Source organism: Leucoraja erinacea, chromosome 1 (assembly GCF_028641065.1).
Source record: "Leucoraja erinacea ecotype New England chromosome 1, Leri_hhj_1, whole genome shotgun sequence".
NCBI classification, from domain to species: domain Eukaryota; kingdom Metazoa; phylum Chordata; class Chondrichthyes; order Rajiformes; family Rajidae; genus Leucoraja; species Leucoraja erinaceus.
Genome location: NC_073377.1, coordinates 136957330 through 136979348, shown reverse-complemented (window position 1 = coordinate 136979348; position 22019 = coordinate 136957330). Strand labels below are relative to the sequence as shown.

At 47.3% G+C, this 22019-nt stretch overlaps 1 protein-coding gene across 1 annotated transcript in view; it reads right to left on the bottom strand.

Moving 5' to 3' along the window:
- Positions 1–4006: 4006 nt before the first annotated feature.
- Positions 4007–22019, bottom strand: part of LOC129702301 (G-rich sequence factor 1-like) — a 36668-nt gene continuing 18655 nt past the window's right edge. The window contains exons 6-10 of the mRNA XM_055644028.1: positions 16775–16941; positions 13966–14078; positions 12050–12185; positions 7229–7312; positions 4007–4307 (exon numbers count right to left, since the gene is read on the bottom strand). Coding sequence (XP_055500003.1) covers positions 4291–4307; positions 7229–7312; positions 12050–12185; positions 13966–14078; positions 16775–16941 — 517 coding nt within the window. The 3' untranslated portion in view covers positions 4007–4290. The remainder of the gene's footprint in view (positions 4308–7228; positions 7313–12049; positions 12186–13965; positions 14079–16774; positions 16942–22019) is intronic.

Sequence of the window (22019 nt, the reverse complement as noted above, 5' to 3'; positions counted from 1 at the left end):
ATTCTCCCTCTGCGCCGAGGCGATCTAAGCTTCAGATGTTGTGACCCCGCCAGGTGATGGTAAGTAATGTCAGTCCCGCGGCTGAATCCGAGCTCTGCGAACGGGCCAGTTCAAATCCGCGGCCCGGGGTGGTCGAAGCTGCCGAAACTGCGGCCCTCCAGTCCAGCGGACGAAGCTGTTGCGGGAGCTCCGGAGAACAGGTCACCAACCTGTGACCTGCGAGCTCCCGACGATGTCGTCCACTGGGCCCGCGGTCGGGTCGCTTCCCCAGCTCCGAGGCTGGGTCGCCACTGCCGCTGCCCCAGCTCCGAGGCCGGGTCGCCACTGCCCCAGCTCTGAGGCCGGGTCGTCACAGCCGCTGCCCCAGCTCCGAGGCCGGGTTGCCACTGCCCCAGCTCCGAGGTCGGGTCGCCACTGCCCCAGCTCCGAGGCCGCCAGCTCCGCTATTAGGCCTCGGCGGAGACGGAGAGGGGGGATATGACAAGAGAAGTCGCATCCCCCCGAAGGAAGAGACCAAAACATGTTTCTCCCCCCCACCCACACACATACACAACCTAATAAACCAAAAATTAACTAAAACAGGACAAAAGAACCAAAAAAAGAAAAAAAAGACGGACTGCATGCGAGCCACAGCTGCTAAGGCAGCGCCGCCATCTTGATCTTGGTAGTTCAAGATGACAACAGAACATAGTAGGCATTGACTACAAAACAGATCAGTGTGTCCATATACCATTACATAAATATATACACACATGAATAAATAAACTGATAAAGTGCAAATAACAGATAACGGGTTATTAATGTTCAGAGTTTTGTCCGAGCCAGGTTTCAATAGTCTGATGGCTGTGGGGAAGTAGTTATTCCTGAATCTGGTCGTTGCAGTCTTCAGGCTCCTGTACCGTCTACCTGAAGGTTGTAGGGAGATGAGTGTGTGGCCTGGATGGTGTGAGTCTTTAATGATACTGTCAGCCTTTTTGAGGCAGCGACTGTGATAAATCCCTTCGATGGAAGGAAGGTGATGGACTGGGCAGTGTTTACTACTTTTTGAAGTCTTTTTCTCTTAAGTTGCCGAACCAAGCCACGATGCAACCGGTCAGCATGCTCTCTACTGTGCACCTGTAGAAGTTAGAGAGAGTCCTCCATGACAAACCGACTCTCCGTAATCTTCTCAAGAAGTAGAGGTGCTGATGTGCTTTCTTGATAATTGCATCAGTGTTCTCGGACCAGGAAAGATCTTCAGTATATCAAGATCTCAAATATGTCAGTTGCCACTGTGGACCACGGGAGGGCAGGAACCGGGTGTGAGAGAAGTGGTTTCTTTTGTTGATATTGACAAGAATCTACATCCTATCAGATCCTGTACAGGATACTGAGTTGGATGATCAGCCATGATCATATTGAATGGCGGTGCAGGCTCGAAGGGCCGAATGGCCTACTCCTGCACCTATTTTCTGTGTTTCTATAATGGCAGTCAATTTACCAGCCAGTACCTCAAAGACTTTGCTGCACGCTGGGGTTTTCGTCGCATCACCAGCAGCCCTGAACATCCTCAGTCAAATGGGCTGTCTGAACGTGCCGTCAGGAGTGCCAATTAATGGAAAGATCTCAGAGCAAAATCAGATGTGTACCTGGACCTGCGTAACCTGCGCAACATCTCCCGCGACCTGATATTGGGTTCATCCACTCAGCGCCTGTTGTCAAGGCAGACCCGAGCCGCATTGCCTGTGGCGAAACAGGCAATGGTTCCGCATGTGTTCCCACCATCAGAAGTCCAGTCCAGGCTACAACAAAAGCGCGACATTCAGAAAGGGTGGTATGACAAGACGAGCAGACCACTTCCACCATTAGCCGAGGGACAGGTGGTACGTCTACAAACCAACACGGGTCACGACCGCCTCGGTGTAATTTCTGGAACTGCCTCCGAGCCACGTTCATACTTGGTCAATGCCGATGGCGGCACCTACAGATGTAATAAGCAACACATCCTACCTGTGAATGAGCCAGCACCACCTCCGTAGTATTCTTACCGCACAAGTGAACTTCCATCCACATCCAGCGGCATCGGCCCGACTGCACCAGCACGACAACCCGTTTCTTATCCGGTTACTTTGCCAATGGCCACGCCGCCTCCACCTGTGCCAAAATCTCCTGTTTCGTCCCCGGGAATGTTGTTTCAATTTCCGACACCTACTTCACCACCACCGATCGTGTCCCCGGTGTCAGGAGGGGATGGACTTTACTGTACACGGCTGGTCGTGTTTGTAAGCCCACCGTAAAGTACCCGGGCTATGTTTGAACTTCCTCCAGTTTATTGCCACATACTATGTGTGCTTTATATAGTCAGCAGTATACATTTGCATTTAATTCTTTGTAGTACTCAGTAGTTTTGCATTTGCATTTAATTCTTTAAGAGGGAGGAAGTAGATTAGTGCCACTCTTACTATTGCTCTCCCCACAAGCTTATTAGAGAGCTCTCTCTCCCACTCTCCCGGGCAGACCAGTAGTATGCGTGTAGAGATGATAGCACCCTGTGTTTCCTCTACAGAGTTACTAATAAAAGACTATGAATTCTAATCACTATGTGCGAGTCTGATCATTTCCGACAACCAACTTCCCAACCAACAGACCCCGATCAGTGAGGATGGGGGACAAATCATCCTCCACGATAATCCTCACCACTCATGCTCCACAAGGATGTGTTCTCAGCCCCCTTTGCTCCTTGTACACCCAAGCCTGTGCAGCCATGTACAAATCTGGTGCAATTTACAAATTCACAGACGACACCACCGTTGTGGGCCAGATATCAAATAATGATGAGACGGAGTACTGGAAGGAGATTGAGAACCTCGTGTCCTGATATCGAGACCACAACCTTTCTCCCAATGTCAGCAAGATAAAGGAGATAGTGATGGACTTCAGGAAGGGAAGCGGTCCACACACCCCAGTTTACATTGACGGCAACAAAGTAGAGATGGTTGAAAACTTCAAATTCCCAGGAGTCAATATCACCAACAACTTCTCCTGGACCACCCATATTGAAGCACCGACCAAGAAAGCACACCAACGCCTCTATTTCCTTAGAAGGCTTAAGAGGTTCGGCATGTCCCCAACATCTCCGACCAACTGATGCACCATAGAAAGCATTTTATTGGGTTGCACCACAGCTTGGTTTGGGAACAGCTCCATCCAAGACCGCAAGAAATTGCAGCAAATTATGGATGCAGCATACCTCTAGATTCAGGGACAGTTTCTTCCCAGCTGATATCAGGCAACTGCAGCATTCTACCACAATTAGAGAGCGGTGCTGAACTACCATCTACCTCATGGGAGAGCCACAGACTTTACTGGCTTTATCTTGCACTAAACGTTATTCCCTATATCATGTATCTGTGGATGACTCGATTGTCATCATGTGACTGGTTAGTACACAAAAACCTTTCACTGTACCTCATGGCAATAAACTAAAATGAACTGAACTCAAACTCAAATACTATGCCCTGTAGTCTTTGACATGGGGAGAAGGCAGGAGAATGGAGCTGAGAGGAAAAGATAGATCAGCCATGATGTAATGGTGGAGTAGACTCAATGGACTAATTCTGCTCGTATGACTTATGGTCGTACGAGAAGTCATTAACACCATCCTACACCCACTAGGGCCAATTTTTACATTTACCAAGCCAATCAGCGTACAAACCTGTACGTCTTTGGAGTGTGGGAGGAAACCAAAGATCTCAGAGAAAACCCACGCATGCGCGGGGAGAACGCACACACTCCCTACAGACAGCACCCGTAGTCGGGATCGAACCCGGGTCTCTGGCACTGCTTTCGCTGTAAGGCACAACTCTAATGCTGCGCCACTGTGACATTGTTAACATGTCCATCCTGGGGAAGAAGACTCTGACTGTCTACCCCATCTATGCCTCATAATTTTAGTTTTCTATCAGTACATGTAGTAAGTTTGCAGTGGTATGTAGAGCAGAATTTTAAAACATTGCCACATAACGTAAACTTGTTAAAACGCCTAGGTTTATTTTATCAAGTAATGTAACATTAAAATGTGTTACAAGAGGTATAATTTGCAGTACAGGCTACTTGGTATACCAAAAAAAACCCTCATCAATTTCTCCTCCATTGATGATATCACCCCGTGCGTGCGTCGCAGTTGTTCCAACAGGTCGCACCCAGCTTCAAGCTCCTGTAGCATTGGTTACTTTGGCCAGTGTTTAGGTATTCTGCTCAAACAGAAATCTTCACTTCCAAAGCCAGAATCGTCTCCAAATGAGTTACTGTTTACCTCTCCTCAGAACCTGAAAAAGAAGAAACAATCAGGGGGGTGAATCAGTTGCGGCACAATGGTGCAGCGGTATTGATGCCTCACAGCGTCAGAGACCCAGGCTCCATCCTGACCATGGGTGCTGTCTGTACGAGGTTTGTACATTCTCCCTGTTACCGTGTGGGTTTTCTCCGGGTGCTCCCGTTTCCTCCCACTCTAAAGATGGGCAATAAAAGGACGTAGCATTAGGAAGGAGATGAGGAGAAATTTATTTAACCAGAGGGTGGTGAATCTGGAATTCATTGCCTGACGGCTGTGGGCGCCAAGTCATTGGGTATTTTTAAAACGGAGATTGATAGGTTTTTGATTAGTACTTAACTTGTAACAAAGTCTATGGTTACGGGGCGAAGGCAGGAGAATGGGGTTGAGGGGGAATAATAGATCAGCCATGACTGATGGCAGAGTAGACTCGATGGGCTGAATAGCCTAATACTGCTCCTATGTTTTAATGGGTTTGTAGATTAATTGGCCTCTGTAAATTGCCCTTAGTGTGTAGGGAGTGGATGAGAAAGTGGGATAGCATAGAACTAGTGTGAACGGGTGTGTGCAGGTCGGCGTGAACTTGGTGGGCCGAAGGGCCTGTTTCCGTACTGCATCTCTTTACAACAGGCACAGATAGAAACAGTCAAGACTGCAGTACTGGATTAAATAACCACTACTATTGAAAGGTTCTGGCTCGGTGCACTTCAAACAATGACAAACCAAATGCCATTCAGTGGGTCAAGGCTGATCATTCACCTTTTTCCTGCAAAATATATGGAACAGCAGATGCCAGAACCTTGCGTAGAACATAAGAGTGCTGAGTAACCCAGCAGGTCAGGCAGCAGCTTTTAGACTTTAGCCATTTCAGTGTGGAAACAGGCCCTTCAGCCCATCGAGTCTGCACCGACCAGCGATTACGCTGTACATTAACACTATCCTACACAGTAGAGACAATTTACAAAAGCCAATTAACATACAAACCAGTACGTCTGTGGGGCGCGGGCGAAACCAGAGCACCTGGAGAAAACCCAGCTCCACCGCAACGCCTCAGCTGGTGAAAGGCAGATCATGTTTATCAAAAAGCACACTAATGTGCTGGAGTGACTCAGGATCTCTGGAGAACAGGCATAGGTGATGTTTCAGGACCCGACCTGCCCAAGTCATACAGAGACGCGGCCTGACCCGCTGAGTTAATTACTCTAGCATCTTTTGGTATCATTTTCCTGTGCTCAACCCATATCCATTGATACTTTGTTGAATATTAAACGAACCTCCAACTTAAATAGAGCAAAACTTATATAATTTACAATCCAACTGTGAAGAAATACTACTGGTACATCTGGCTGACCAAGTAACGTCCATATAAACCTACAGGATTCACTTGGAACCTACAACAGCTAAAAAGTGAATTAAAAGCAGAGCATTATGTGTCATTTTTTTATCTGGATTCTTCCGATACGATAAAACTTTATTCATCCCCAGAGGGAAATTGTTCTGCCAACAGTCACAACACACAAGGCACACGAAAACCTGAAACTAAAAGTGATAAGCAAAAAAAGATAAGTGACTGTCGGCTGACTGCCGAGAGCAACGCACCTTCACCGGAACGAACAAACAAACGAACGCAGGCTTATGCCCTGGGCAAAGGATTCTAAACTAGAGTCGCTCCCCCGCATACACACCAGGTCCTTTGTTCCCCCCACGCCGAGCCCTTCATGCTCACCGACCGCTGATTGCGGGTCGATTGCAAGGCCTCACCGCTACCGAGGCTCCCACTCACTTCTGCCGAGGCTCACTTCTGCCGAGGCTCACTTCCGCCGAGGCTCACTGCCGCCACTCACTGCCGCCGAGGCTCACTGCTGTAAACTCAGGTATTCTTCCTCACTGCTATACCATCAATTTTATTTCAGACCTTACAGTGCATTTTGGCCCATTGAGTAAGTACCGACCAACGATCGACCAGTACACTTGCACTTTCTTTCACGCTAGGGACAATTTCACCATTGCCAATTAACCTACAAACCTGCACACCTTTGCAGTGGGAGGAAACCGGAGCACCCGGAGAAACCCACACAGGTGTCAGGGAGAACGTACAAACTCCGTACAGACAGCACCTATCGTCAGGATTGATGCCGTGAGTCAGCAATTCTACCGCTGCATCACCGTGCTGCCTTCTACTAATTTTACTAAGGCTTAGGAAGTTCGGCATGTACACAACAACCCTCACCAACTTCTACAGATGCACTCCAGAGAATATCTTATTGGAATGCATCACAGCATGGTTTGGGAACGGCTCCATCCAAGCCAACGAGATATTGCAGAGAATTGTGATCGTAGCCAGACCATCATATACACGAACCCCTCCATTGACTCCATCTACACTTCACGCTGCCTCTGCAAGGCCTGCAGCATAATCAAGAACCAATCTAGCCCCGGTCACTCCCTCTTCTCCCCTCTCCCATCAGGCAAGAGGTACAGAAGTGTGTAAATACAGTTTAATGCTCATTATTTGCCTCTATTTCATCACCCTTTATACCCTAACTCACCCAAGTGAAAGATCACAAGTAGGAAAATGTGGACATTTTAAAAAAAACATACACATTTTGGGTACAGCGGTAGAGTTGCTGCCACACAGCGCCAGAACCCAGGTTCAATCCTGACTATGTGTGCTCTCTGTATGAAGTTTGCACATTCTCCCTGTGACTGCGTGGGTTTTCTACTTGTGCTCAGGTTTCCTCCAAAATCCCAAAGGCGTGCAGGTTTGTAGGTTGATTGGCTTCTGTACATTGTAAATTCTCCCAGGTGTGTAAGATAGTGTACGGGTGTAAGGGGTGATCAACGTTTGGCTTGGACTCGGTGGGCCGAAGGGCTTGTATCTGCGCTGTATCGCTATAGTCTGAAGCCATTCCTTACCTTTCTCCTGACTTCCTTGACCGTTGTGTGTGACATTGATCCCCGAGCACAGTGAGTTCAGGTAGAGTTCTATGTAGCGATGTTCTGCATCAAAGAGAATGAGAAGTCAGCAGATGTGGCACATGAAGCCTAAATTTATGAGCTTTGTGCGTGGCACACAATCAACACGACTCGTGTATGAGATCGGCTCCTTGCCTCTAATATTGACAGAACGCTCCCCCTCTCTACAACCCTTACTCCCATCACGCACAAAAATAAAACGAACACAGCAGAAACAAATCTATGACTCTTTCAGCCACCACAGCACTAGATAGAGAAAATAATAAAGATATTTTGATTCAAAGATACAGCTTGCCCTCCGGCCCACACCGACCATTGATCACCCGTTCACATTAGTTCTGTGTTATCCCACTTTCTCATCCATTTCCTGCACACTGGGGACAATTTACAGAGGGCCGATTAACCTACAAACCCACACGTCTTTGGGATGTGGGAGGAAACCCGAGCACCCGGAGGAAACCCACGCGGTCACAGGGAGAACGTGCAAACTCCACACAGGCAGCACCCGAGGTTAGGATTAAACCGGGTCTCTGGCTCTGTGAGGCAGCTGCACCACTGTGCTGTGATGTTTTGGGTATTAACTTTCTAAAACCCCCAAGAGGAAATACAGTGACAATTCAAGCCTCGCCATCTGATGGGAAGTTTAGAAGTGCTTATAATATGTGAGACTATACTACAGCAAAAGACTAGAGGGTTAAAGGAGATGTGCAGGGCAAATATTTTTAACAGCTTCTTAAACACGATTATGCTATGCCTCTAAAACCAACCCTGGCAGCGTGTTCCAAACCTCACCATTCTCTGTAAACATGTCCAGCATTTAAAGTTTCCCTCTCTGACCTTAGATATGCCCTATAGACATTGACTTTCTACCCTAGGACAAAGGTTCGGAATATCTACCATATTTATGCCTCTCATAGGGCGGTGGTGCAGTGGTAGAGTTGCTGCCTCACAGCACCAGAGACCGGGGTTCCATCCTGACTACGGGTGCTGTCTGTACGATGTCTGTGACTGCATGTGTTGTCTCCGGGTGCTCCCTTTTCCTCCACACTCCAAAGACATGCAGGTTTGTAGGCTAACTGGCTTGGTAGAGTAGTAAATTGTCCCTAGTGTGCGGGGATCGCTGGTCGGCGTGGACTCAGTGGGCCGAAGGGCCAGTTTCCGTGTTTAAGAGGGAACTGCAGATGCTGGAGAATCGAAGGTTACACAGAAAAGCTGGAGAAACTCTCAGCAGCATCTATGGAGCGAAGGAAATAGGCAACGTTTCGGGCCGAAACCCTTCTTCAGACTGATCGGGGGGTGGGGGTGGGGGTGGGTGGGGACAAGAAAGGGATAAGGAGGAGTAGCCAGAAGGCTGGAGGGTGGGAGGAGACAGCAGGGGAGCTGAGGAAGGGGAGGAGACAGCAAGGACTAACAGAATTGGGAGAATTCGATGTTCATGCCCCGGGGGTGTAGACTCCCCAAACGGAATATGAGGTGCTGTTCCTCCAATTTCCGGTGCTGCTCGCTGTGGCCATGGAGGAGACCCAGGACAGAGAGGTCGGAGGCGGAGTGGGAGGGGGAGTTGAAGTGCTGAGCCACCGGGAGGTCAGCTTGGTTATTGCGGACCGAGCGGAGGTGTTCGGCGAAACGATCGCCCAACCTCCGCTTGGTCTCACCGATATAGATCTGCTGGCATCTAGAGCAGCGGACGCAATAGATGAGGTTGGAAGAGATGCAGGTAAACCTCTGTCGCACCTGGAACGACTGCTTGGGTCCTTGAACGGAGTCGAGGGGGGAGGCAAAGGGACAAGTGTTGCATCTCCTGCGGCCGCAAGGGAAAGTGCCCGGGGAGGGGGTGGACCGAGAGGGAAGGGAAGAATTGACAAGGGAGTTATGGAGGGAGCGGTCTTTGCGGAAGGCAGATATGGGGGGAGATGGGTTTCCGTGCTGCTTCTCTAAACAAAACAAATTTTGTTTCCGTGCTGCTTCTCTAAACAAAACAAATTTTATGAACAGTGCTCTCCATAATATTTGGGACAAAGACCCATCATTTATTTATTTGTCTCTGTACTCCACAATTTGAGATTTGTTATAGAAAAAAAAAAAAATCACAAGTGGTTAAAGTGCACAATGTCAGATTTTAATAAAGGCCATTTTTATACATTTTGGTTTCACCATGTAGAAATTACAGCTGTGTTTATACATAGTCCCTCCGTTTCAGGGCACCATAATGTTTGGGACACAGCAATGTCGTGAGAATGAAAGTAGTCATGTTTAGTATTTTGTTGCATATCCTTTGTGTGCAATGATTGCTTGAAATCTGCGATTCATGGACATCACCAGTTGCTGGGTGTCTTCTCTGGTGATGCTCTGACGGGCCTGTACTGCAGCCATCTTTAGCTTATGCTTGTTTTGGGGGCTAGTCCCCTTCAGTTTTCTCTTCAGCATTTAAAAGGCATGCTTAATTGGGTTCAGATCAGGCGATTGACTTGGTCATTCAAGAATTGACCATTTTTTTAGCTTTGAAAAACTCCTTTGTTGCTTTAGCAGTATGTTTGGGATCATTGTCTTGCTGTAGAATGAACCGCCGGCCAATGAGTTTTGAGGCATTTGTTTGAACTTGAGCAGATAGGATGTGTCTATACACTTCAGAATTCATTATGCTACTACCATCAGCAGTTGTATCATCAATGAAGATAAGTGAGCCAGTACCTTCAGCAGCCATACATGCCCAGGCCATAACACCCCCACATGTCCACAAGACCTTTTTCCCGAACTGTGGTTATTCATTTAAGTATTTCTTGGCAAACCGAAACCAGCCCATCCTATTTTTGCAGCTAACCAGTGGTTTGCATTTTGCAGTGTAGCCTCTGTATTTCTGTTCATGAAGTCTTCTGCGGACAGTGGTAATTGACAAATCCACACCTGACTCCTGAAGAGTGTTTCTGATCTGTCGGACAGGTGTTTGGGGATTTTTCTTTAATATAGAGAGAATTCTTTGGTCATCAGCTGTGGAGATCTTCCTTGGCCTGCCAGTCCCTTTGCAATTAGTAAGCTCACCAGTGCTCTCTTTCTTCTTAATGATGTTCCAAACAGTTGATTTTGGTAAGTCTAAGGAGTGGCTGATGTCTCTAACAGTTTTATTCTTGTTTCTCAGTCTCATAATAGCTTCTGTGACTTTCATTGGCACAACTTTGGTCCTCATGTTGATAAACAGCAATAAAAGTTTCCAAAGGTGGTGGAAAGACTGGAAGAAAGACTAGGTGCTGAGAGCTCTCTTATAGCTGCATTAAGGAGGCAATTAAACACACCTGAGCAATTACAAACCCCTGTGAAGCCATGTGTCCCAAACATTATGGTGCCCTGAAATGGGGAGACTATGTATAAACACAGCTGTAATTTCTACATGGTGAAACCAAAATGTATAAAAATGGCCTTTATTATAATCTGATAATGTGCACTTTAACCACATGTGATTTTTTTCTATTACAAATTTCAAATTGTGGAGTACAGATGCAAATAAATAAATGATGTGTCTTTGTGCCAAACATTATGGAGGGCACTGCACTTCCATCAGGGCCACCCACAACCTCCGACACTCCAGAATAAACAAACTAAGTTTGTCTAACCTCACTTCATAGCTAATTCCCTCTGAGCTTCAAACTATGCCTTCTGGTCTTTGACATTCCTATAACATGCTGCCAGCATGGTCGGTCAATGTAGATTCAACATTAACTTTTGAAGTGGTTGTGTTCCTGCTGTTTAAATATTAGCTTTAGATTTGTTCTCGCCACATTCCAGGGTACAGTGAAAAGCATGTTATCCAATCAGATCAAACACCACACAGATCCACCACCCATTTTCCGGCAACTGATGGCCCGGCACCTCCTTTAATCCGGACACAATTCCGAGAGAGCACTTGAAATCCCCACGGAAATGTGTTGCCTGGGCCAGGTGTGGATGCCAATCACGACCTCAACCGGGACTTCCCCGCCAATTAGCGGGTTGAATTTGCCCCCCCTGCGGCCGGGGCTCTGCAACCCCGGGTCGGTTGTAGCCGGCAGATCCGTTTTCCCCCTAGCCGACTTCCAAGGGTAACTCTGCGGGCCGGTATCTTGCCCCCCCCCCCCCCCCCCGACCACCTAGGTGGAATGTTCCGATTCTAGGAGGCCGTGACCTCTGTTGGTCCAGTAATACGGATAATCGGGCAAGGCTCTGTACCCGAGGTTGCCGGAAAATCAGTGGTGGCCTGTACATAAAAGCAATCACGTCAACCTCCAGTACAGTAGGAAGAACAAAGAGGAAGATAGAGTGCAGAATATAGATCTCAGCATTGTAGCGCATCAATTCCAGAGACAAAGTCCAATGTCCACAATGGGGTAGAGGTGAATTGGACAGTACCCTAGCTTATGGAAGGACCGTTCAGAAGCCTGATAACAGAGGGGAAGAAGCTGTTCCCGAGTCTGGTGGTGTGTGCTTTCAAGCTTCTGTACCTTCTGCTGGACGGGAGCAGGGAGAAGAAGGAATGACCGGGGTTGGACAAGTCTTTGATCATGTAGACACAAGGAACCGCAGATGCTGGTTATTGATTATGTGGGCTGCTTTTCGAGGCATGGACTGGCCAACATCTACTACTCTGCAATAGACCGGAGGAGAGAGACAAACTAGAGCGCCCCAGACAACGGGAAACATGAGGTTGTATGAAGGAGACCTGCTGTGAAGTAAGCAGTCTACACTGGAGGCACGGTGTTTCAGACTTGCAGGGTGCAGCAAAGTGCTTACGCATATGTGATTTATCCTTCGTCATGGCAGCGACGGCATCTTCGTGTGTGGCAAAATGCACGTCAGCCTCTCCGGTGGCCTTCCCGTCAGGCCCGTACTCCACTATAATCCGCACTGGCTTCAGGGGCTGGAAAAACTACAGCAGAGACATGTATCACAGCAACTCCTCCCCAAAGGGCCTGTCAGCATCAGGCCTCTCACCCACACACACACACACACACAAAAGTCAGCTTTCAGATTACCATGCACTCAAAATTAAACAACACTTAACTTGGACACAGCTGTGACGTGCATGGGGACTGCAAGTCAGCAGCTGCAGCCCAGTGTTTGTAACCTGTTATGGTACATTGTACACTGTCTTATTGTGGAGTCAAACGGCACGGAAACAGGCCCTTCGGCCCAACCTGTCCATGCCGACCAAGATCCCCATCTACGCGAGAACCATTTGCCCACCTTTTGGCCCAAATCCCTCTCAACCTTTCAAGAGTCAACAGTGTTTTATTGTCATATGTCCCAGATGGAACAATGAAATTCTTACTTGCAGCAGCACAGCAGAATATGTAAACAATATAATAAACAAGAGAGAGAAATAAAACTTATCCATGCACACGTCCAAATGTCTTTTAAATGTTATTATTGTATGGGAGGCACAATGGTGCAGCGGTAGTTGCTGCCTCACAGCGCCAGAGACTCGGGTTTGATCCTGACTACGGGTTCAACTTCTACGGTGTTTGTCCGTTCTTCCGGTGACCACGTGTTTTTTCCGGGTGCTCCGGTTTCCTCCCACACTCCAAAGACGTTACAGGTTTGTAGGTTAATTGGCTTCTGTAAAATTGTCCCTAGTGTGTAGGAAAGTGCCAGTGTACGGTGCGAAAAGACTATCATGATTACAATTGAGCCGTCACCGACTAGAGAGCGGACCTGACCTCCCAGCTATCTCATTGGAGACTCTCAGACTACCTTTAATCGGACTTTACAAGACTTTATCGTGCACTGAACGTTATTCCCTTTATTCTGTATCAGTGCACTGTGGATGCCTTGATTGTAATCTTGTATTGTGTTTTCACTGACTGGATAGCACGCAACAAAAAAGCTTTTCTTAAACTGCCATGGCAGACACATGAAGCAGCAGCAACCTGGAATAAGTGGGGATAATACAAGGGCTGGATCGCATGAGTTTCTTAAGTTAATCACAGATAACCGTTTATCGACCTGAACCCAAACACACACTGCTCACTGGGTGCAGAGAAGATTTAGGAGGATTTAGCCAGGACGTGAGGGCCTGAGCTACAGGGAGAGGTTGAGCAGGTTAGGACTTTATTCCTTGGAGCGCAGGAGGATGAGGTGTGATCTTAGAGGTGTATAAAATCATGAGGGGATTAGATCACGTAGATGCACAGTCTTTTACCCAGAGTGGGGGAATCGAGAACCAGAGGACATGGGTTTAAGGTGAGGGATTCAATCGCATGTCCATTCAGGTCCATGAAATTATTTTTTTAAATAATTCAGTACGTATCATTGTACATAAGAAATTAGATAAATCTTAGATGAGCATCTCAGATACAGTACACGATAATAGCAGTAGCATACAGACGCACGGGGTTAAGGTGAGGGGGTGGGAGGGGATTTAATAGGAACCTAGTAACTCTTTTACACAGAGGGTGGTGGGTGTATGAAACGAGCTGCCGGACGAGGTAGTTGAGGCAGGTACTATCACATTGTTAATGATGGTACATGGATAGGACATGTTTAGAGGGATGCGAGCCAAACTCAGGCAGGTGGGACTAGTGTAGATGGAGCAAGTTGGGCCAAAGGGCCTGTTTCTGTGCTGTTTTACTCTGTGACTCACTGTCAAATCAAACAGCAGTGATGGGGCAAGTGTCACGGTTAATCAAGCAGAGAACACGCAGACTTACTTTAACAACATCCTGTCCATTAACTCGAAATGGGAGCCCCCTCATATGCACGTTATGCACATCCGACCGCTGAATGCAGTGATTAGACTCCACGTCATTTTTAGACAGCTGCTCTGTTAACAAAAAACAAAAATGTTGAGAGCAAACAGTACAAGTTGGTACAAGCCTTTAGTTGAATAAAGCACCTGCTGTTCCTTGTGACTACGTCTGTGGAAGGGAATGGACAGATAACCTTTGTCATAGTCTTGCAGCAAAACAGGCCCTTCGGCCTAACTCATCCGTGCCAACATGCCCCATCTACACTAGTCCCACTCGCCCGCGTTTGGCCCTCTAAACCTATCCTATCCATGAACCCGTCCAAATGTCTTTTAAATGTTGTTATTCCTGCCTCAACTACCTCCTCTGGAAGCTCGTTCCATTCACCCACCACCCTCAGTCCTTTATGTTAAATTATCAAAAACATTTGGTCCCAGAGAGTTGTGAATTTGTGGAATTCTCTGTCACAGAGGACAGTGGAGGCCAATTCACTGGATGGATTTAAAAGAGAGTTAGATAGAGTTCTAGGGGCTAGCGGAAACACTGATTGTGGATGATCAGCCTCGAAGGGCCAAATGACCTCCTCCTACACCTATTTACCAAGTTTCTATGTCATGCACTACAAAAATACCAATCACATTCTGTTGCAGGCCGACACATTGGTACCAAGATAGGCAAGTCATTGTGCAGTGTCTCAATTGCACACATTTTCATCTCCAGCATCTCCAAGTTTGCAGATGACACAAAGCTGGGTGGCAGTGTGAGCTGCGAGGGGGATGCTATGAGAATGCAGAGATTCTTTAGTAACTTGTCATGTTTCTTTGTTGAACTAAATTAAGGCGCATGTTGCAATCAAAAGCGCTTGAACAATTGGTTGGGAAGAAAGCCAAACAGTAAGAAAGACGACTGCGCCTCCTTTTCAAGAGCAGCCAACTTGGATAGGTTGGGTGAGTGGGCAGATACATGGTAGATGCAGTATAATGTGGATAAATGTGAGACAAAGAGCCATCATTTATTTATTTGCCTCTGTACTCCACAATTTGAGATTTGTAATTAAAAAAAAAAGGTTAAAGTGCACATTGTCAGATTTTAATAAAGGGTATAAAGAGTATGTATAAACACTGCTGTAATTTATACATGGTGAAACCAAAATGTATAAAAATGGCCTTTATTGAAATCTCACAATGCGCACTTTAACCACATGTGATTATTTCTATTGCAAATCTCAAATTGTGGAGTACAGAGGCAAATAAATAAATGATGGGTCTTTGTCACAAACATTATGGAGGGTACTGGAATATAGAAGGATGAGAGGGATTTTGGAATGGACTACATTGTCATGTGACTAGACACAGTGAGATTCTTTGCTACATACCCAATGTATACAAACAACATCTGCCTACGGCACTGACAAAGTTACAAAGCCTGCCAGGTCCTCTTTTTGTTCTTCTCCCCCTCCCCCACGCCGGATCCTCCATTGATCTTCCCCTCCCCCCTCATGATGATCCTCCACGCTCTCATCTCTCATCGACCGTGGGTCGACCCGCTAGGCTTCACCACCGTCGAGGCCCCATCATCGCAAGGCTTCACCGCTGCCGCCGCCGAGGCCTCACCGCTGTCCCGACCGCACTTCACACCTACGTGATGCCGACCCGGGCTCCAGACACGGGCTCCGTCGGCCGCTCCAATGACCTGGACTTCTACCCGCGAGGCCCCGGCTGGGCTTCTATGCAGCAATCCGGAAAGCATCGAGACCTCAGCGCCTCGATAAAGGCCTCCGGCTGCGTTCCCAGTCCACAGCCGCGGCCTGTCGGGAAACCTTCTGGCCGCAAGGCCCGTTGGGATATTATATAAGATTCTTAAGTGATTGGAAAGGCGAGATGCAGGGAAAATGTTCCCGATGTTGGGGGAGTCCAGAACCAGGGGTCACATTTTAAGAATAAGGGGTAGGCCATTAGGACTGAAATGAGTGAAAAACTTTTTCACCCAGAGAATTGTGAATCTGTGGAATTCTCTGCTGGCTTGAAGTGCCAAATGACCTACTCCTGCACCTATTTTCCATGATGGTAGACAAAAGTGCTGAAGAAAAGAGCAAAGGAAATAGGCAACGTTTTGGGCTGAAACCCTTTTGGGTTTCGGCCCGAAACATTGCCCGTTTCCTTCGCTCCACAAATGCTGCCGCACCTGCTGAGTTTCTCCAGCACTTTTGTCTATCTTCGATTTTCCAGCATCTGCAGTTCCTTCTTGAACCTATTTTCCATGTTTCTATATCATGCATTACAAAAATGACAATCACATTCTGTTGCAGGCTGACGCGTAGGTATCAAGATAGGCAAGTAATCGTGCAAGGTCTCAATAGCGCACGTTTTAATTTTCTGCAAAATGTCACAGAAATAGGACCTGTTCAGAGACCTAGTTTATAAACTAAACCAACGTGAAACCAGGCTTTCACTTCCACCGAGCATTCATGCCAAGACACAATACAAGTACAACTGTCTATTACCCATTCACACTCATGCAATGTTATCGCACTTTCTCGTCCACTCCCTACACCCTAGGTGCAGTTTACAACGGCCAATCAACCTACAAACTTGTAAGTCGTTGGGATGCGTTCGCAGGGAGAACGTGCAAGCTCCACACACAGACAGCACCCGAGGTCACGATTGAAAAAGGATCTTTGGCGCTGTGAGGCAGCGGCGGTAACCGCTGCGGCATCGTGCGCCCCTACTCCCCCCTCAATCATTCATTCACTGTAGTCCACAAGATGTCTTACCGCTCTGGACATCTCCATCGCTCTCCATCATGTGGCCATTGTCACTGTTTGCCATGGTGCAGCTTTCGTTGTCTGTCACAGTATCCTGTGAGGTGACTGAATGAGGCATTTTCTTCGGGGCAGACAAACGGAGATCGTTCTTGGTGCTCCGAAATATTTCAATGTATCTAACCAGAAAAAAAACAAACACACACTTGAGACCCATCCTTTTCCTCCAGAGATGCTACCTGGCCTGCCGAGTTTCTCCAGCGCTTTGTGTCTATCTTCGGTATAAACCAGCTCCTACAGTTTCTTCCCTCACACTTAATATAAGTGTTCCAAGACGTTGGTGAGGCTGCATTTGGAGCGTGTGTTCAGTTTTAGTCAACCTGCTGCAAGGAAGGATGTCATGAAGCTAGAAAGAGTGCAAAGAAGATTTACGAGGATGTTGCCAGGTTGGGCAGGCTAGGACTTTATTCCTTGGAGCACAGGTGGCTGAGGGATGATCTTATAGAGGTGTGTAACATCATGAGGAGAATAGACAGGATGAGTGCAGAGTTTTTTTTAATCCAGAGTAGAGCAATCATAAACCAGAAAACATAGGTTTAAGGTGAGATGGGAAAGATTTAATAGGAACTTGAGGGGCAATATTTTCCACAGAGTGTGGTGGGTGTATGGTGCGAGCTGCCAGAGGAGATAGTTGAGGGGATACATTAACAACATTTAAAAGACACTTCGTCAGGGTTTGGAGATTCATTGGTTTCTGCAAATTTTCCCTAGGGATTGGATGCAAAAGTGGAATAATACAGTAGTCATGTGAAGGGGACATGAATGGACAGTGTGGATTGGAGGGTCTGTTTCTATGCTGTATCTTTTAATCAATCAACCTCAATTAAGTATATTTCAGTCTTCTGAAAACTCAACAATGTCATATTTTCTCGGATTGCTGCTAATGACCATTTGGGAGTCCCTAAGTGCTGTACTTGACTTATTGACACTTCCATTCAATGCCATCGTTGATGCTTCTATTGTCAAATGTGCAAAGTGCAAACGCACAGTGCAATAATGTTCTTACCTACAGACCAGTAGAGTATTGTCATACCCAAGCACATCCCCGATTAGCAAGTGTACAGAAATAGTCCACTGATCCCGCATGCAAGAGACACCATGTTCCAAATCCAGTCCGTTCTCTATTTGTTATGAGCGGTGCCCGTTCCAGGCGAGCCCCAGGCTGCTGTAGGGCCTCCAGCCGTTGCCTTCCTTGGACGTGTGGATCGTCCAGTGAACCCACGTCCCTCTCCTCACCCGTCCACTTTTGTTCCCCGGGGTTCCTCCCACAGCCGGCCTCACCTTCTCTCCACAAACTTTTCCTTTCCTTCACATCACCGCAGTTGTTTGCCTACCTCCCGTCTCCACTTTCCTCTGTGCTTGCTTTAAACTTTGATTACATTTACAGATCAGATAAGAGGCAGGCAAGGTGTTTCTTCTTGCCACTTGCTTCCTGCTGGCCCCTGGCACAGAAACTAAGGAGTAGGCCATTTGAGTCATCAAACCTGCTCTGCAATCATACACTACCATGTTTCTGCACTCACTCCACAACCTACCATTTCTTTATATGTCCTCCGGAAATGTTCAGCATGTTAGTCTTCACTATCTCCTGTATTAAAGAGTTTTACAGTTTGTAATCCTGAAGTATAGTCATGCAGTACAGAAACGGGCCCTTCAGCCCAACTTGTCCACTTGACAGGCCCAATTGCCCAATCTTTGGCCCAAATCCTTCCAAACCTTTCCTATCTAAGATCCAAAATCACTGAAAGTTGCAGAGCGGGGCTGGACAGACTTGGATTGTTTTCTCTGGAATGCCAGAGTTTGAGGAGAGACCTGATAGAAGTATATAAAATTATGAGTGGCATATATAAGGTAGAGTGTCAGAAGATTTTCCCCGAGGGTGTTAAAGTCAAATACCAGAGGGTGCAGCTTTAAGATGAGAGGGGCAATGTTTGAAAGAAATATGTGGAGCAAGTTTTTTATTTACACAGTGGGTGGTGGGTGCCTGGAACTTGCTGCCAGGAGTGGTGGTGGAGGCAGATACGATAGTGGTGTTTTGGACGGACACATGAATATGCAGGGAATGGGAAGGATGTGGATCACGCGCAGGCAGATAAAGTGTTGGTCTTGGCATCATGTTCAGCATGACATTATTAGCCAAAGCCTGTTCCTGTGCTGCACTGTTCTATGTTCGAAGATTGCGCTGAAAGTAGCAACTCTTTGCCTTCTGGTGCCAGAAGAGAATCTACACTCATTGGATACAATCGCCACAATTCTTCTATATCTCCATTCCATTTGGAATTTGAGGGAATGAGAGGTCTCGGTCAAGTTGATGGGAGCAGGTTATTTGAGGGGAAAGGAACATCGGCCAAGTGGGATGTTTTTTAAAAGAGTGCTGACGAAAGCTCAGGATATGTACGTCCCCGTTAGAGTGAAGGGCAAAGCAGGCAAACGTCAGGAAGCTTGGCTGACGAGGGAAATTGAGATGTTAAATCAAAAACAAGAAGGATGCATGACACAGGTATAGGTAGCTGGGATCAAGTGCATCCCTGGTGGAGTTTCGGGAACTAAGGAGTAAACTAAAAAAGGAAATCAGGGCAAAAAGGGGCCAGGAGATAGCTCTGACAGGTAGCTTTAAGGACAATGCCAAGATATTTTATAAATACATGAGGGTGAAAAGGGTATCTAGAGAAAGAGTGGGACCTCACAGGAATCAAAGCTGTCACCTCTGTGTGGAGCCCCAGGAGATGGGCAAGGTCCTAAATGAGTATTTCTCCTCTGTATTTACCAAGGAGAAAGACAGTAGGACGGAGGAAATTGGAGCAACCACTGGAAGTGTCTTGAGAGCAGTCAGGGTTACTGTTGAAGAAGTACTGAAGGTACAGTCATGTTTGAAGGTAGACAAATCTCCAGGGCCTGATCTGATATATCCGAGGAAATCGCGGGAACCCTGGTTGAAATTTACGAGCCATCCATAAATACAGGAAGACTGGAGGGTGGCAAGTGTTCTGCCTCTTTTCAAGAAGGGCTGCAGGGATAATACTGGGAACTATAGGCCGGTGAGCTTAACATCTGTAGTTGGTAAGTTACTGGAGAGTATTCTGAGGGATAGTAGTTGGTAAGTTACTGGAGAGGGATAGGTTATACAGGCAATTGGATGGGCAACGGCTGATCATGGATAGTCAGCATGGTTTTGTACGTGGGAGGTCATGTCTCACAAACCTTCAAGATCGACAGAGGAGCGGCAGGTGAAAGAGTGAGTGCGGCAATTGGCTGAGGAAGTTAATTAGCAAATCGGTAACATAGAAACATAGAAATTAGGTGCAGGAGTAGGCCATTCGGCCCTTCGAGCCTGCACCGCCATTCAATATGATCATGGCTGATCATCCAACTCAGTATCCCGTACCTGCCTTCTCTCCATACCCCCTGATCCCCTTAGCCACAAGGGCCACATCTAACTCCCTCTTAAACATAGCCAATGAACTGGCCTCAACTACCCTCTGTGGCAGAGAGTTCCAGAGATTCACCACTCTCTGTGTGAAAAAAGTTCTTCTCATCTCAGTTTTAAAGGATTTCCCCCTTATCCTTAAGCTGTGACCCCTTGTCCTGGACTTCCCCAACATCGGGAACAATCTTCCTGCATCTAGCCTGTCCAACCCCTTAAGAATTTTGTAAGTTTCTATAAGATCCCCTCTCAATCTCCTAAATTCTAGAGAGTATAAACCAAGTCTATCCAGTCTTTCTTCATACGACAGTCCTGACATCCCAGGAATCAGTCTGGTGAACCGTCTCTGCACTCCCTCTATGGCAATAATGTCCTTCCTCAGATTTGGAGACCAAAACTGTACGCAATACTTCAGGTGTGGTCTCACCAAGACCCCGTACAACTGCAGTAGAACCTCCCTGCTCCTATACTCAAATCCTTTTGCAATGAAAGCTAACATACCACTCGCTTTCTTTACTGCCTGCTGCACCTGCATGCCTACTTTCAATGACTGGTGTACCATGACACCCAGGTCTCGCTGCATCTCTCCCCCTTTCCCAATCGGCCATCATTTAGATAATAGTCTGCTTTTCTGTTTTTGCCACCAAAATGGATAACCTCACATTTATCCACATTATACTGCATCTGCCAAACATTTGCCCACTCACCCAGCCTATCCAAGTCACCCTGCAGTCTCCTAGCATCCGCCTCTCAGCTAACACTGCCCCCCAGCTTAGTGTTATCCGCAAACTTGGAGATATTGCCTTCAATTCCCTCATCCAGATCATTAATATATATTGTAAATAGCTGGGGTCCCAGCACTGAGCCTTGCGGTACCCCACTAGTCACTGCCTGCTATTGTGAAAAGGACCCGTTTACTCCTACTCTTTGTAAGTTAGCAAATTAGTGCCTTAGTCAATTTATTAGCTAACATAAGCAAGGTTTGCTCTGGGGGAGCGGCCTTGTCCTGGGCAGTGCCTTGTGAGAAAAGTGCGAGTCTTTGGCTCGAGAGTCTTGTGAGAAAAGTGCGAGTCATTGGCACGAGAGTCTTCGGCGAGGATGCTGAGGGAGGAGACTACGCCAAAAGTTGGAGAGGGTGAGACGCAGTGAAGAAATTGCAGGGACACTGATTCAGTGTGATGCTTGCAGGATGTGGGAGGTCAGGAACACAGCTGGTGCCTCTGGTTGCTACAACTGGGGAAAGTGTATACAGCTTCAGGTCCTGAAGGAGCATGTTGGGGCACTGGAGAGGCAACAGGATGACCTCAAGATCATCCGGTAAAAGAGAGTTTCCTGGACAGGACCTACAGCGAGATCGTCGCACCGAAGATACCGGAAGATCGAAGGTGGGTGATGATGATCTTCTCCATGGATTGTCACCTTGTCGTGGTGGAGAAGCTTGGGTGGACCGGAGATCCTGAGACCGATGCCGTCTGGAGCTATGCTCCTGGTAGGGCCACCCATGGCGGTAAGGTCGAGGGGGAGGTCTCTGACACAGAGCAATCCAACCAAGACCTCAACGGTGGAACATAGAAACATAGAAATTAGGTGCAGTAGTAGGCCATTCGGCCCTTCGAGCCTGCACCGCCATTCAATATGATCATGGCTGATCATCCAACTCAGTATCCCGTACCTGCCTTCTGTCCATACCCTCTGATCCCCTTAGCCACAAGGGCCACATCTAACTCCCTCTTAAATATAGCCAATGAACTGCCCTCGACTACCCTCTGTGGC